General features: G+C 29.1%; 1 protein-coding gene across 1 annotated transcript in view; it reads right to left on the reverse strand.

Moving 5' to 3' along the window:
* LOC129968790 (prostaglandin reductase 3-like) overlaps nucleotides 1–16,460 on the reverse strand; it is a 39,765-nt gene extending 23,305 nt beyond the window's left edge. Inside the window, exons 1-7 of the mRNA XM_056083039.1 lie at nucleotides 16,361–16,460; nucleotides 11,136–11,275; nucleotides 8,706–8,796; nucleotides 5,995–6,099; nucleotides 3,479–3,577; nucleotides 2,958–3,026; nucleotides 1,840–1,914 (exon numbers count right to left, since the gene is read on the reverse strand). Of these exons, the coding sequence (XP_055939014.1) occupies nucleotides 1,840–1,914; nucleotides 2,958–3,026; nucleotides 3,479–3,577; nucleotides 5,995–6,099; nucleotides 8,706–8,796; nucleotides 11,136–11,266 (570 nt within the window). The 5' untranslated portion in view covers nucleotides 11,267–11,275; nucleotides 16,361–16,460. The remainder of the gene's footprint in view (nucleotides 1–1,839; nucleotides 1,915–2,957; nucleotides 3,027–3,478; nucleotides 3,578–5,994; nucleotides 6,100–8,705; nucleotides 8,797–11,135; nucleotides 11,276–16,360) is intronic.
* Between the last annotated feature and the right edge of the window lie 276 nt (nucleotides 16,461–16,736).

Below are 16,736 nucleotides of genomic sequence, written 5' to 3' on the forward strand. Positions count from 1 at the left end.
ACTCTACCTAATAATTATATTAATACCTAATAATAATAATAATAATTACCTAATAATAATAATAATTACCTAATAATAATATTAGTAAAACTTTCGGTAGATGGGCTTTATCAGATCTCAGTTTACGGAGTTTTTTTGAAGAAGATTAATGACCCTTATTGCATTTATTTTAAAGCTGTTGTGTGGGGGAAGGGGGGAGGTTTGCTTCCCTTACTTGTCTGTGAATAGCATCAGTAAATCAATTGAGTGCAAAGTGAATGTGCCAATCTTTGGGTATTTAAAACACACAAGAAAGGCTTTGCACCATTCCAGGTAAATGTTTCTTGCTGAGATAACATTTTCTATTATCATGTAATTAATCTACTGAAAATAAAATATGTGTGTTAAAATGTTCCTCTAAATATTGGTTTGTCTTTTGTTTCTTCTCTGTTACAAATTCTTCTTTTTCATTAAAATATCTCCACTTGAGTAATCTGTCAATTTATTGCACATTCTGAAGAATCAACAAGTAGCACTAACGGGATTGATGATTTGGAATGGAAACTATGCTCTGTAAGCAATTAATGAATTTCCTTAATATGTTGGATAAAATCAAACCAGGAGATGAATTAAAAGAAGGAACTGTTTAAAAAAAGCTTTGCACATCCAAGAATTGAAGTTCCTTTTGAAATACCTATATAATTTTACTTGACAATTAGGATTTTCACTAATTTTACATGCCACTGAAGAATTTAATATTAAAAACCTATTGCACCGAATAAGTATTTATTCTTTTAATGAATTGATAATCCTGTATTTCATAATTTTCATTTATTGCTCTCGGAGAAGTTTTAAAAGCATATACGATTTATTTTCTTCAATATCCATGCTAATTATTCCTTTATTTTCGTCAGTGCCAACTCATATAGATCAACACAATGTCTATATGAATCATCCTTGAGTATTGTAATGTGCCTTTTTGCATATATGAGTATTGTAATGTGCCTTTTTGCAGTTATAAAAATAATTCCATCTGTCAAAACTATTTTGATTTATAAAATACAGAATTACAGCACACTACAACGATTACTGGCGTTTATCTATGCATTTAAAATAATTAAGAAAGCCAAAGAATCAATCCCCCGCTTCAATCACTGACCCGATTTCTCCAATTTTTATTTCGTATGAAAATTTGTGACAAATAGATATGGGATTAACGATCACTTTCTTTCCACCACCTTTCATTTTCGCCGTAAATCTCAAAAACTGTACGTCACAGTACATTTCCATCGATGAAAACTTGGCAGAATCCCTTGGTTATAATCACTGTGCCTATTTCGGCAATTTTTATTATGTATATGAGTTAACGCTTCAACTCTAAATACGTAATAAATTGTTGGCAGAGACAGCACATTTTTTTTCGAGTGATACCACAAAAGAAATATCAACAGAGCCCTGAACCCCATTAGTGGACCAATTTTGCTACCTTGCTTCTTGCATTTGTATAGCTAATCAGTCTGAAGGCTGCATGATTATTAAGCAAATATAATTCTTTTGTTGAGTTGGATGATATGATTGAATTATTACTTTTAAAATGATGGACGAGATTAATATAAATTAAATTCCATTCAAATATATTAGTTACTTTTAAATACTAGGGTCATTTAGATTTCTTTAAGGAAAGATATACCACAAAGCTTTTCTCATATTATCAACTTGAGATATCACTAATTATAGAGTTATGTAATTTAATATTCAATTAAAATATTGTATATGGTAATAATCTCGAATATATATGAACTATATTATTCCAATTAAGTAAAATTCTCATCGGAAAAATTCATAAATTGTTATACTAACTTTTAAAGCTTTTTCTTTCTCTTCTGTTGAACAGGTACCGATGACATAACATCCAGCTGCTTTTGCCCATTGTACCTAAAAAAATTCCGTGACACACTTTTCTGATTAAAATTACAGTAAGTAATTAGAAATTAATGAAATAAAGGAAACTTTTACGTCAGATTTTTCAAGTGCCAAACGTTAAAAGTAGATGTCACCCAGCGATTTTGTAATTCAAGTGAACAATGAAAAGGACAATTATTAACAGTTGAATATATTTAAAATCAATCATCAATGAGCACTGATTGATAGTTAGTTAATTATTTGGCATGCGTAATTTCTATACTTGAATATTTTTGGTTGGATGTTATCAAGTATAAATTAATTACATATTGCTTCATAAATTCGTGGGAACTTCAAAAAATTCATAATTAAAGAAGTAAGCTCGGAAAAAATTTCGGTTTACACGGATATGCATATGAATATTCGATACAGGTGAGGAATCGTTTTTTTTTTTCCATGTATAAAAAATTTATTCTAAAAGTAGCCGAAAGAGGGCGCTTATATGTCGTGCTGGAACTTTTTATGCTTTTTATCGGATAGACACAAACAGACAATGTAACAGATTGTAATAATATAACATCGTGCATTTAATTTAAAGTAAAAAATGTTTAGCATAGATAAGATACTGTTATTCACCATGCTTGTTGCAGCTGAATGTAGCAAGTCAGCATCGATGCCACAAACTGAACTCTAAGATGCCGTATGGCATGTTTCAGTTCCAACTAAGTGTTGAAGAATTTCTGTACACCTGAATTTTCCGCATCTTACAACTAAAAATCTGATGTCTGTTTAAATGACCGTGAGGGTCACTTAAACTTATAACCTCGATTCCGTCTTCAATAAAGGTTCAACAGAAATGTCTTGACTTTACGAGTAAAGTGGGGGGGGCACTATCTTGGATGATGTTAATGATAATAATGCATGTTTTTCCTGAAGTGCACGCAAAAGCGTAACACACTGACATTTTTTTCTGAGCAATACTTCTTTTATTATGAATTTTTGTATTTTGTATGAATTTAAGATGCACGCAGTATATATGAAAAGGAGAAAAAACAAACAAAAGAAGCATTGCTTACTGCTATATGTCCTGCTCCTCCTGCAGCTGCGGTGATCAGTACCTTCTCTTTCTCTGTGATGCGGGCACACTAGAGAAAGAATATATTGAAAATACTTTTTGAAAGATGTAATACTTGAAATATATCGAAATATTTCTCGGATATTTAAGATACTCTTCAGTATCTTAATATAAAAATTCAAGTTGAACACATTTATTTTTTTATAAATGCAGTATTAGTAATTTTTAGCTATATGCGATTTTAAATTTAATTTATCACCTGCTGTTTAAACATTTTATATATTTGAACTCTGATTTCTGAGTATAATTAGAAGATAATTCGAAAGTCATTTTATATATTATATGATATTTTTAACTTTTAAACAGTTCCCGATAAATAATGGCTTTATAGAATATACAAATATGTTCCATCTATAATTTTATTCTATTATAAATTATAAAAGCAACCACGTTTCATAACGTAGCAGTATATTATTTAAAACATAATGTAAAAGTAATCGTATGCTATGTTCGCGCTCTTACCTTATCCAATCCAATCGATGCAGTCGCACCACTTACGAGGAGAACTAAGTATTCAGGATTTAATTCTGGAATGGGGTAAACTTCCTCCACAGGAATGCACTAAAAGGATTCAAATTTGGTGGATTAAAAAGAACAAAATACAAAATGCATAAAACAAGAAAAAAGGTATTTTTATTCCATCGGAAGGGATATGAGAAAAATGAAAAAAAGTTTTCAGAAATCATGCTCCTATTATGTTCACTAAAATATAAAAAAATAATTTTTGTTAATAATCAAAAAATTAAATTTAAAATTCCTAAAACGTTAGGCAGTGATATAAATGCTTAGTGTAAATTGGGATTTTATTTGTATTTATAATATATTTTAACTTTTAATCAGTGCCTAAAAATTTTCTTCCTTTCATAATTATTGGATTTAATTTCTTTGTTGAATATTTCACAGCGTCTCCGTTTGAATAATTTTTGCTTTCAACTCTAGATTTTTGATAAGAATAAGCGGAAATCAGAACCTCTATGATGGTGTTTTATATTTAATTTTACATGAAGATTTACAAATTTATATGTGCCCATTCGATCACACATTAAATTGTACTGATATTGTAATATTTTTAACATAACAAGCGCTCTGAATGCAACCAAACCAAACGAAAATAAAATAGAAGAAACAAATCTAAAAATGTGTTGAGTTGTGATAGCATGATGTTGTTTATTATAGATTTCAATTTTCTTTGCTTAAGTTTGTAGTTTGTTTTCATAACTTTCTTGTGTTTATTCTTTAATATATCTTTCATGGTGCGTCATTATAATTATTATGGATTATGAAATAAATATTTCTAAAATTCACTAACAGATGGTGCCTCTCGTATGAAATCAAACTCGATAAAATTAATCGATTAACTGAAAATCAAGCTTTAAAAGCAATAATATTATCTCACAAAGGTTAAATATTATACCGCGAGCACAGCTACAAAACTCTAGTGCAATTAGAAGTAAATGTAAAATCAATTCCAAAATGTTGTCTTTACAAATATAAAGCAAATCGAATTAAGTAATAGAGAGCAAATGTAATTACACTTATTTTCCTGTAGCACAAATCGAAACAAAAACTTTTGAGTTGATAATGTGAAGTCCAAAGAATGTAAAAGTTTAATATTTCCACAAATTTAATATAAACGATTATCTTTCAGCATGTTATAAGTATTAACAGAATACTTATGTAGTGATTTAATTCCTCAATAGGTATAAAAAATTATTTCTTAATGAATTTTCAATACAGTCGTCAATGTTTATTTAAAGTATGTGACTATGTTCGAGATAAATTTTTTTTTTGAAAAATGCTATTAAATATTTGTATTTTTTAATTTTTTTATAAAATACACTTAAGAAGAAATCTATAAAACAAAGCTATATTATCAAAACCAGAAAATGTTTAAAAAATTGAGTGTTTCGGCCGAAAAGAAATATAAAACAAAAACTTTCGAAATTTTATCAAATGATTTCTCCAAAATCTTACAGATAACTTAAGAAATATATTACCCATTTCCTGAACTAAGGGATAGTCTGCAATTCTAGCCAGGCTTTTAAATATTGACTTTCGACCGATAAATAACATGAAATTTTCAATTTTTTTTTTAAATTGTGAAGCATATTAATAATAGCAAAAACTTTCTAAATGGATAGATTGTTTCTTAAAACCTTCCAAATGAATTGATTGCTTATGTAGTTCCTGAGCTGCTGAACATATTCAAAAATTATTGCACCAAAATTGAATAATAAAAATTAATTATGAAAATATAAAAATCAATGTAACTTTCCAAAGAATCAACTTAGAAAACTTAGAAACCATTGTATAAATTGAACTGTTCAGAAATTCAAAATAACAGAGTTATTAAGAAGATATGAAATGAATAGCCGTGAATAAATTGTTTATTAGTTCAAGGAAATGGAAAAAAAGTTAAGATGTTTCGATTAAAAGATGTTTCTATTATTCTATAAAAATTATAATATTTAAAGATGTAAAATAACATTAAAAATGAATTATGCAAATATAAAAATCAATGTAACTTCCCAAAGAATCAACTTAGAAACCATTGTTTAAATTAAACTGTTCAGAAATTTAAAATAGCGGAGTTACTAAGAAGATATGAAATGAATAGCCGTGAATAAAATGTTTATTAGTTCAAGAAAATGGGGACAAAATTTTGTTAAGATGCTTCTATGAAAAAGAATTTGTTAAAAAATGCGATCCTTTGATAAAGCTAAAAAACACTTGCTCCCTTTCATTTTAATTTAAGTAAATCTTATTCGCACATTCGAAATTTCTGTACTTAGTAAGAAATGTTTTCGTTTCTTTCAAGAAAAACAAAATCACGTAAATTTATATTACATCTTAGCAAATTTTATAATTCTCCGTTTTTTCATTAATATTTACTTTCAAAATAATTAAAAGCATTATTTTTATTTAACTATGTGATATTTTGATTTTAATTTTTAAAAAGAGTTTTTAGCATAACTTACAACAAATTCTGCATAAGAATTTATCTTGGAATTCATATACGCTACGTACTGTCCAATCTTCAAGTCTTTGACATTTTCTCCAACTTCTACAATTTCGCCAAGACCCTAAAAATGATTTATTATTTACTGCATGAGGACATTAAAGATTCAAATATCACCTTCATTATATTATTTTGTTTCAATTAAGTTCAATAAATTTATTTAATAAAAGAAACTGTATTCATCTTAATAGCCGTAAATCTGTAAACAAAATGTTTTCTCTGTTTAATGTTTATCGGAAAGTCTTTTCAGGATATAATAATTTTCGTGGGTAGCAAATATGTTCATTCTTTTAGTAGTTTTGAACTGGGTTTAGAAAGTAATTAGTTTAATTTTTCTAATAACACTATTTCATGGTGGGTAGAATATAAATTATTTTGTAAAAAAAGCCCAATTAATCGAAATGAAAATATAAAATATGATTAATCTCTATTCTTTATATTACGGATGCTTTAATACAAGGTGATTATTAAAAAACTATCCCGATGTATGAGACCGTGAGTATCATACCGTTCACAGAAGGGGTATAAAATTTTGGTTCAAGGTATTTTGAGGCATGCGCTCAAGAGTCCTACGGAAAACAACAGTTAATTCCAGCAGTTATAGTTACAGCGACAAAATTTCAAAATTTTCCAATGGCAACACCGACTTTTTTTTTTATTGGAATGTATCCTCCAATAGCCTCTATAGCAAAAAACAATAAATAGCATAGGAACGGTACCTGTGGCACGAAAATTACCAGCGTTAGACGGACTAAGAAGAAAAGAGAAAATAATCAGTAACAGCAGAGAAACAACAGAATAAAACATTTTATTGTGTCTCACAAATTTTCTACGTGACTTACTTCAACCACGATGACACTTTGCATGCGGCAGATGCTGCCTGGAACCCAAGCATGTGCCATGCCGAAAGGAATCTGTTGATTTTCACGTCTCTGCACTCTACCGTTGTTTTCTCTTTTCTTCTTAATATGTTTAGCGCTATTTTGCAACACCTGTTTGTTTGGTGGCACTCCCGAAAGTTTTCTAACGAGTTTATAACAAAATTTCCAATACTAAGAAAAGGCATTAGATAACATTATTGTGAGAGAATGCAGTAAAGCAAAATGGAAAAGACCCGACAAATATCACACATGGTTAGTCTTACTGTCTCAGGACATTCCCTTTCGATGATGATTTGTAATCTTTAACGGCGTTTCTTTCTCAAGCATAGGAATGACCATGGTGAATTATTACATATTCGAGATTATTGGAGAAATTTTGAAGATCAAGCAGTAGAAAGAAATAGAGTCAAATTTCAAGCCGTGCCTTCTCCCATTGAGACCCTGAGTTCGACAGCCTTAAAAGCAATAAATCGTTAAACTTTTCTAATTACGGTGTTACGCATCACAGTTATTGTGACTGTAACAATAATGTGTACTTGGTTCGTTTTTTTTTTTTGGGGGGGGGGGGTAAGATCCATTTTTTGTCGTACTAGTCTTGTAATTACGACGAATAATATTTGCAATGAAATCAAATTTAAATTTCAGCAAGTGAACAATTAATAATGCTTTATTCAAAATATAATTTTTTATCTTTCCCATTAAATTAAGGAATAAACACGAACAAGTATAAAGATGATTAAGAATTCTGTACGAACGCATCACGAGCAAGAATGCAAAAATGAGATATTAGAATGTGTTCATACACTTGGATAGACTATTGATATTATGGAAACGAAATCGATTTAATACTGTGTTTTGGAACTATTGAATGAAACAAGCGAGGGTATCGATTACCTGAAAATTATTTATAGTTTTTCTTTCTGATAGTACTATCCTTTAGGCGCAATTGCAGTCAATAGTTCTAAAATTAGATAACTTTCAAACTATCCAGTGTTTCCTTTTCAATAATACTGTCGATTATTCATTGAATTGGAGTTTTCTGGTAGATGGTCATGTAGTGATAGAAGTATTGATGTAACTTATAATAACAAATTGCTCATCAGTGTATTATTGTATAAATAAATTTTGTTTTATATAAATTAGTTCACAATTAGCCTATAAATATTAACCAAAAAATGAAAACTTCAAAACAATGAAATTAAATTTCCATCCCCAACTATATTTTTGCAGCTCAATGGGTTTACAAGTTTTAAGCATATGCAATTTTTCCAGTAACAATTTGAAATTTCATTCAGGCTATTAGTCAATAGTATTTGCCGTTAATCTACAGTGTGTTGTTTGTAATTGATGGCTTGCGTTTATTGCAATAAAAAAATATTATTTCAGATTATTAAAGTTATTGATTCAAGGATTCTTGTGGGAAAATGCATTATAAGAAATATCATTCAAGATATTATGAATTGAATTCAGGAAATAAAAGTTTGTATAGATTATTGAAAAGAGTGTTCAATAAAATGCAAGACCATTTTAATTGATCTTGAAATTTTTTACATATTTTTCAAAACAATGTTAGAGAGAAGTAATATCAATCTTAAAAAATCTGGTTATATAAACTTATAAATTATATAAAATGACTCAGAAGTCGTATTCTTTTAAAATAATTTTCTACTATTTTGCAAAAGACAAACTATTCTTTGATCAAAAGTCTTCATACATTTAATAGAGCATTATCATTTAGAACCAAACTTATATTTATTCAAAGAGTAAGAATATAAAATGTAAAATATACTTCAAGTCCAACTCCGAAAGGTAATTTTGCTCCAACTGAAGCGTATCTTCCTTTGGTCACATTTACGTCTGTAGCATTGATGCCAACATACCTAAAAAAATAAATTGTATAAATTTCTGCTATTCAGGAATTAAATGTTTTAATATTAAAGTTATGGTTTAAGCTTTGAATTCTAGCAAATTTTAATTTTGTTATTTTGAGTCTATAATTGAAATAAATATATTATGATTCTAAATATATATAAAACTAGATATTAATATCCATTACAGAACATATAATGATTTCACTCCTTTTATATAAACAGAATTTAAGTGATTTTATTGCAGAATAATTCATTAACGTTTATTTGTAACTGGTAAAATTTATATTTAAAATAGAACTTTTAAAAAGCATTAAAAAATTTCAAGATATTTTAGGAAATACCAAGTCTTTCTAAACTATAGTCAGAAGATGAGGAAAACGAACCCTCCTTTCTAAATATCCACATCACTCCAGAAAAAGGGCATTTAACCCACCACGGATTCAACGTATAACAGACTTTTTAACAGGACGGCTGATAATTCAGTGAATTATCGACATTTTAATCTCAATTGTTCTTAAGTCCCTGACTATTATTGGAGGAAAAATTGGTATTATAATTATTTAATAAATGAGAATTCTCAATTTAATTAGATTCGAATACAATAAAGAAAAATTTAGTTATAGTATTATGATAATAAGAGAAAAAATGAGATGGAAGTCAGCTCTAAGTGATAAAACGTTATTATCAAACGAATATAGATCAGAATTTTAATTTCACATAGATATGATGTTGATGCGGTGGAGCATCAAATCTTAAGTGAGTTAGCTAATAATGAGTCTTCTGGATTCTTCCTTTTCTTTTTGGATGATCAGCAATTAGTGATTGTCCTTGGGCGATTCATTATTATTATTTAAATGTTTAATTATCAAATATATCAAAAAACCTTTCACAATTTTTTATGGAATTAATTAATTGTTGTAAATATATATCTTTAATAAATATGATTTTGGATTATATCCAAAATTTTGATATTCAATATTTTAGTTATATTTATTTGATACCCAAAGTGATTTATTACTAATTTCATATATGGCTTTATTTTGAAATATTTCAAATTCTTTAATGCGAGTTTCAACAGTAGTTGCCGAGATGGAGGTATACATGGCTAACTCGAATCCACGAATTTCCCGCTACAAAAACTGAGATAACTAAAAATATTGGTTTGGAAAAATTCCCTTTAAAACCCAAATATTCTTCATTTGTGTAATTTTGAAAGTAACCGAATATATTGAAGTAAAAATGTACACGAATATTGAATGTTGTTCTTTGAGACGACAATATAAAATGTTACATAAATTAACGTCGAATATATTAACAGAAAAACCATTAGATACTTAGAAGAAGGAATGAAAATTCCCTTTAAAACATTTAGCTTTATTCTAAAATTCTTACAGTCCTCTGAAGACAACAACTGCCGGTCGTCTAAATAAAACCGTTGCATATCAAATATTCTTTGATTTGTTAATCTACATTTGTTAAAATTGTTGTCTCAAAAAACTGATGTTTCTACATTCTATCCATCTTACTTTTAGCTGATAAACTGTGTCCTTGAATTCGTGTTCTGTGCTTTATTTTATATTATATTTCAGCATCAAATATTGAGTTATGCTCGCTTCGTGGCTGAATCTCAGCAGGGCATTCAGGTCAAATGTCCTCCAACAGTAATGATTACTGTTATGGTGGGCGAGCAGCTAAATATCAGATTGAGAACCGAACTGGTTGTGAATTCGAAATTCGATTCCCTGAAAGATTCACCATGTACGTTAAATTCATCAAGGCTGAATATCATACGTTATGAAAGTTTGGAGATTAGGTACTAGTTCAAATCTCGTTCTTATCTAGCCATGGTTCAAACTTATGTAATATTAATCTAAGCAAAACTAATATAGACAAACGAATAATATAATTAAAAACAAATTAATGATTCTTAAAATAAGGGGCTTTTATTTCTAAAGTAGAAAATCATAGCTTCTGAAAAGTGCATATATAATTCTTTAACTCTGAATATTATACCTATTTGTATAATATAACCTCAAATTATTTCACTAAAACCTAATGGAGAATACCGTGGAAGTTTTTATGTTTTTATCATTCATAAGCGATTAAATTATTATTAATTAAGTATTATTATTTAAGTATTTATTATTATTATTTATTATTAATTGTTATTATTTATGTATTTATTATTTTAAGTATTTTATATTTAAATTTTTTTAGAATACAAAATCTTCTAGAAATTATTGAAGAGTTCATGTACTTTTTAAATAAAAAAAATATCTTCTGAATTTATAAAATTTAAGTCACGATCGTACAAATATATTTATTTCCACATTTAAATCTTTTCTTACTTATTTCGAATGCAAACTTCATTTTCTGATGGATGACACATATTTGAGATTTCAATAGATACAGCTTCTCTAAAATTGGAGGTAAGTTTCTGGACCATTAGCTTTTTGAATGTTTTTGGTCTTTCAGCCATTTTGACAGCCTGAAACATATTAGAAGTGTGTTACTTTTTATTAAGAAAAAAAAGACATAAAAGAATTACAAAATGAAGTAAATTTTAACTCTTGCAAATTATTTTATTTGTTTTAATATGCAAGGCTTTGCATTTTTTCCACTTTGGATTTAAAAAATTATACAAAACCATTTATAAAATTTAGCATTATCCAAAATACGCAAATTTGTCATTATTAAGAACTTTCTCGTGCTCTATAATCCTCTATTTTAGTTCACTCTTTCTTAAGCAAGTAGGAGTATTCCTTTATCGGTTTTCTTTGATGCATATGGTATTTCTGTGAGAACTCCTCGAAGTAGGAAATTGATTATACTGTTACGGTTCGGGCAGGTTAGGGAAATGAATGAGCTTAAATTAAGACAAAACAAACGAAATTCGTTTACAAATTTATAAATTGATAAAAGGAAAAACAATCTAGCCTTCATAAACAGCAAAGTTCAGCTAGTTCGCTCATAGGATGCGGGGGAAAAAAACTCAAAACTCTTACCGGCAAATTGATTCAGATTATCGATAAAGTTCAGTAGTTTCGCAGGAGTCAAGAACACCAATGATCGTGTGCTTTATTTATTCAATGAAAGCACAGCAGCAATTCTTTTATCGTTGATTATAGCAAGGTTTTGTATATTATACAGTGGCGTACATAAAAGGGCACCTGGCAAATACCATAATACCATCCTCTCTGTCCCTCTCTGCATATATATATATATACTAGCTTTTACCCGCGACTTCGTACGCGTGGAAATAGATTGGAAAATTTATAGCATCCATGGCTTTATCTTTTGTTACTCCTGCGCATGCGTGAATTTTCACCGCCAATTGGGGCAACACAAATGTATGAATTTTCTACGCCAGTTGGGATAACGCAATATAGATTATAAATTTTTAATTTCCTTTATTCTGTTTAATTTTAATTCAAAAGTACTTCAGAATGAATCCGAAAGATCGATTAATTAACAATGTTTAATTATTAATGTATCGAACACTAACAAAATAAACAGAATCGTTTGAAATAATAGTCAAAATCATGTTAAGCTTAATCTCATTAGCGTGGGAGAAAAAAAAACCCTGAAAATTTACACATTTGGCGATTTTTGGCGGGAAAGTTAGTTTTTAATTAATAAACAGTTAACCAATCAATTAAACTCAATAAATAGTAGCCTGTGTCCTATTCCAGTCTATAATCTATCTCTCAGCTAAATTTCATCCAATTCTGTTCAGGCGTTCTGGCGTGATTGACTAATCTCAAACCTCGTATGTGCAAGTAGCAAGAGCTGTGGTATTCATATGCGATACTTTTCTTTGTTTACATCTGATTTTAAACAGCGATTCAAATCTCATTATCCCCAAAAGAAGGAAATTCAACCTTGGCCGGAGCCTATAAAATGTCAAAACGCTTCGTTTGTTGCGCGATAATGAAAATGTGGAGGAAAGAAACGTTAGGTTAGCGAATATCAGAGAAAGAATGTCCATACTTTCTTCGAAGGAATGTCTTCTGCTGAGCGAAGTAACCGTAAATAAATACATGAGAGATCTAATGTTTAAGCAGTCAGTTTTTTATAAGAGCATTTTTCATATCTTACCTAAAATAGTAAGTTTGTACATATATTTATAAAATATTTTCTTCAGCCTTGTTAAGAAACAACATCATTGTATCTTTACCGCATTTTATATTGTTCGTATCCGAACTGTAGTAAATTTTTGTTGAGCACGCGCACTCCTCGGACTCGAAACATCTTTGAATTCCTGCTCGTTGTTGCAATCCTTATTTAACAAATATTTTAGTTAGGGGACTATGTGCTGAAAAATCGCTATTTGGCGAAAATATCGAATATTTTTTATTTATTATTTATTTCTAAAAAAGTTTCGTTTATAAAACTTTTTGTTTCAGTATTCAATTTATATAGCTTCTTATATAAAATAGTAGCATGCGTTTGTTCATTTAGCATTGACATGCATGATGCAATCTGTGTTTCTATCTAAATACTACTATCTGGAATGCAATATAACTATATTTTTTCTAAAATTAGATCTCAGAGAAACTAAATCTCAAGAGTCTGATCGTTTTAATTTAATTCAGTTATATTAATGTCCCATTTTAAATCAACACTAGAGCTGTTTTTAAATGGACATCGTAATTTTGAGCCGTGGTCAGATAACGAGGCTGACACATGAGGTGGCATCCCCCTCTCCAAGCTTCCGCACCACACCGGCGGAAGGGCATTTGGCCCCGACGGGTTTGGAGTGTACCAGACCCGTTTACACGACGGTTCTTTGGTGGAAGCGAGTCCCGAATCTGAGGCTCTCTGATTCCGAAGCCGAGACCTTACCACTAGGCTACCACGGTCTCCAAAGAGTCTAATAAAGTAATAGATTCAAATATTGGCAATTTTTTGATGGTCGGTAAAAGAAACTGAGAACATTTTTTTGCAAATACATTTGTAAAGTTTTAACAATGAAAGAAAGGATCAGCATTTGAATTAAAAAAAAACTAAACAATACTTGATTTTCTTTAATTAAATGCAAAATTAATTATTATGAGTGGACTTGAAGCCAAATTAGAGATATTGTGCTTGCTCCTGTCGGATTTACCTTGCTCCTCCCCCTCCCCCCGTCGGCAAATCTCTGCCGCCGTCACTGCTGGCGCAGTGGTATTTCCCAGCTTTTTTGGACCCTGCAAACTAATAAAGCTGGGAAATGTAATTTTTTTTATGAGTACTTTCCATTCATTATTTTATTTTCAGATATATGTCTCGGTTAAGTCAAACATAAATATGGTTCAAATGGTTGAAAAACGACTCATTTCCGAAACGTGTCTGATACTCTTATTGAAATTTATACTAATGCTGTTGTCGTTGCCTTTACGACATTCTAAAAGTAAAACTATTTCTTTTCATAGAAATACTGAAGATTAAAACCCTCACTCTTTGTTTCCATACAAAACAAAAAATAATTTGTTTAATATTAGTTTTGTTATTATTTATTCTGTTATTACATTAAATATGCATTAATTTCTAAGAAGCCCTTATTCCCAAGGGAAGGACCTTTGAAAAATTTTCATTTTTCTAATTTTGCTGAAACCGTTTTAATTTTTAAAAATTTTGGGAATAAAAAAGAGCTTATTGGAATTTCTTTTTAAAAATCTAATATCCTTAATTTTACACCTCCCCGCCCCCTTGGAAATTACGCTCAGGGTGCCCACTCTAGAAGTGATATTGTAAGAAGACTTTCGAATTTTTTGGAAAATGATATTTGGCAAGTCGCTAGATATATCTCCAAATACATGTCTCTAAACTGTCTAAACTGTAGTCAAGTGTGTCGCCAAAACGCCAAATTTGTCGTTGACTTCTAAATTTGATATAAATCTGTAATGATAGTGCAAAGACTGCATATCATATTTACTTTATCAAGTCATAATGATTTTGAGTTATTACTTTCATAGGCAGGGAAACGACCATCCTGTTCATAGATTTTTTTCAAACTTTAGCAATGATATTTGTGATCTTCATCTGGTAATAAAATCATATGCTAAATTTCATTTGTTCTTCAGGTTTTGTGTTGACATCAGGCATGCGGATTGACAAATTGATTTTACGGACTTCTTTTTCTCTTAACGGATTGATTCAAAATTTGAGACAATTACAGAAAATAAAGATTACATATTATATTTTATTTGTTTAGCTTGTTCCGGTCTACAGTTATTTAAATTTTCGGATAGGCTTAAGATTTATAAAATTTAAGAAAGGATTTTCTCGAACTCAGAATAGTTTCCAAAGGATAAGAACGGGGTGATGAAAATGACAAGTGACATCCGTCTCGAAATTTTCCTCATGCTTTAGTCCGGAATGTCTGTGAACACGACGAATTAGAAGTATGAACTTTGACATGCGGTCTTTACTCCAGCCTTTGAGGAAATCAATCAACGTAAAGTCTGTCTACTTGCCTGCCGCTCGCAAGCGTGTGAGCACGAAAACTAGGAAAAGTTTCGAATTGATAAATGAAATTTGCCAAACGATTTTATCATCAGATTTTTTTATTATTATTAAAGCGAATTTTTTACATTTCCACTAAAGTACGTGTTATAGAAGGAATATTTTTGGTAAAATTTTCATAGTGATAATAGTGTTATTTTTCGAAAAATTAAACTTTTTCGGAGGAATGAAAAGCCTTATCGAACTGCGAATCAAAATATTTTTCAGTTCATAACATAAAATAATATTGAAATAATGCTGTATTACAATTTCGGATGTTTTTTGTGTGTTTGTTTTTCCAAAGAAATGGGTGAAATGCATTTGATGATACCTTAAGATAAGCACCATTACGCTTGAGAACACTCATTTTTTAAAGTTTTTCGAGAAACAGCTTTCATGAGAATAACTTTTTCTCCCAGATTTGTAAAATATAAGATGGGCTCAGTGATGTAAAATCATTTTTAAAAAATGACATAATATATATATACTTAATCAATAATAAAATATATTTTCCGCCCAAATGAAAGAAAATTATCGTTATTGATGCGGTAAATATCAATATCGTAACTGCTTGTAAATGAAACAGCGAATCATCAATGATTTTTTTTTTATCTAGGAAGGACCTCAAAATAATTTAGTACATGTAGCCACATGTTGTAAAATCCGCCAATGATACGCAATTGTTTTTCATGTGATTCTGACGGTTCAGTCAGATAAATATATAAATGAATCTATTAATCTGAGTTAAGAAGTTAGAAAGAAAACCAGGTTGTAATTATTTTGAAAAGCTTATAGATTCTTATTATTCCTTTTCTGGGCTGATTAAAACTGCCTGTATTTATGCAATTAATAATTTGATTAAATGAAAGAAAATTGCATGTTATAAAAATACCAATTGTAGGAAAAAGAAAATAAGTTTTTACAAGTATAAAGAAAACTGCGCTTTAATTATTAATTTAGAACACATATTTTTATATTGAAATATGTATTTATCACTAAATACTTCTTTCAAAAAGAATATGTTCGAAAAAGATATATTACTCTATATTGATGAACGAATGAAATGGATCAACAAATTAAAACTTACCTGCTTTTAAAACAAATGAATTAATATCAAATCAATACTGGTCGAATAAATATTCGTCTTTAAAGATGTACTCCTCCTTATTTGTTATCTTACAGTAGATAACAGAACTGCGATAAGACAAATCTTTTCTAAATCGTAAATTCAGTTGCTATTGTAGATCTTAGTTTGTGATTTAAAGGCAGAAACATTTGTAATTCATTTTATTAAAAAAATTAATTAATTAACAGTTTCTTGGAAATAATGAGAAATAAACCTCAATTCACTTATGCTTTAAAAAGCTTTATTATTTTTACTCCTTTTAAATAAATAAAATAAAAATTTACAAATAAATAAAAAAATTATAATAATAGAAATGAAAAGATTTTTTTTTTCTCAA

The sequence above is a fragment of the Argiope bruennichi genome, chromosome 5, assembly GCF_947563725.1.
Source record: "Argiope bruennichi chromosome 5, qqArgBrue1.1, whole genome shotgun sequence".
In the NCBI taxonomy this organism is placed as follows: Eukaryota; Metazoa; Arthropoda; class Arachnida; order Araneae; family Araneidae; genus Argiope; species Argiope bruennichi.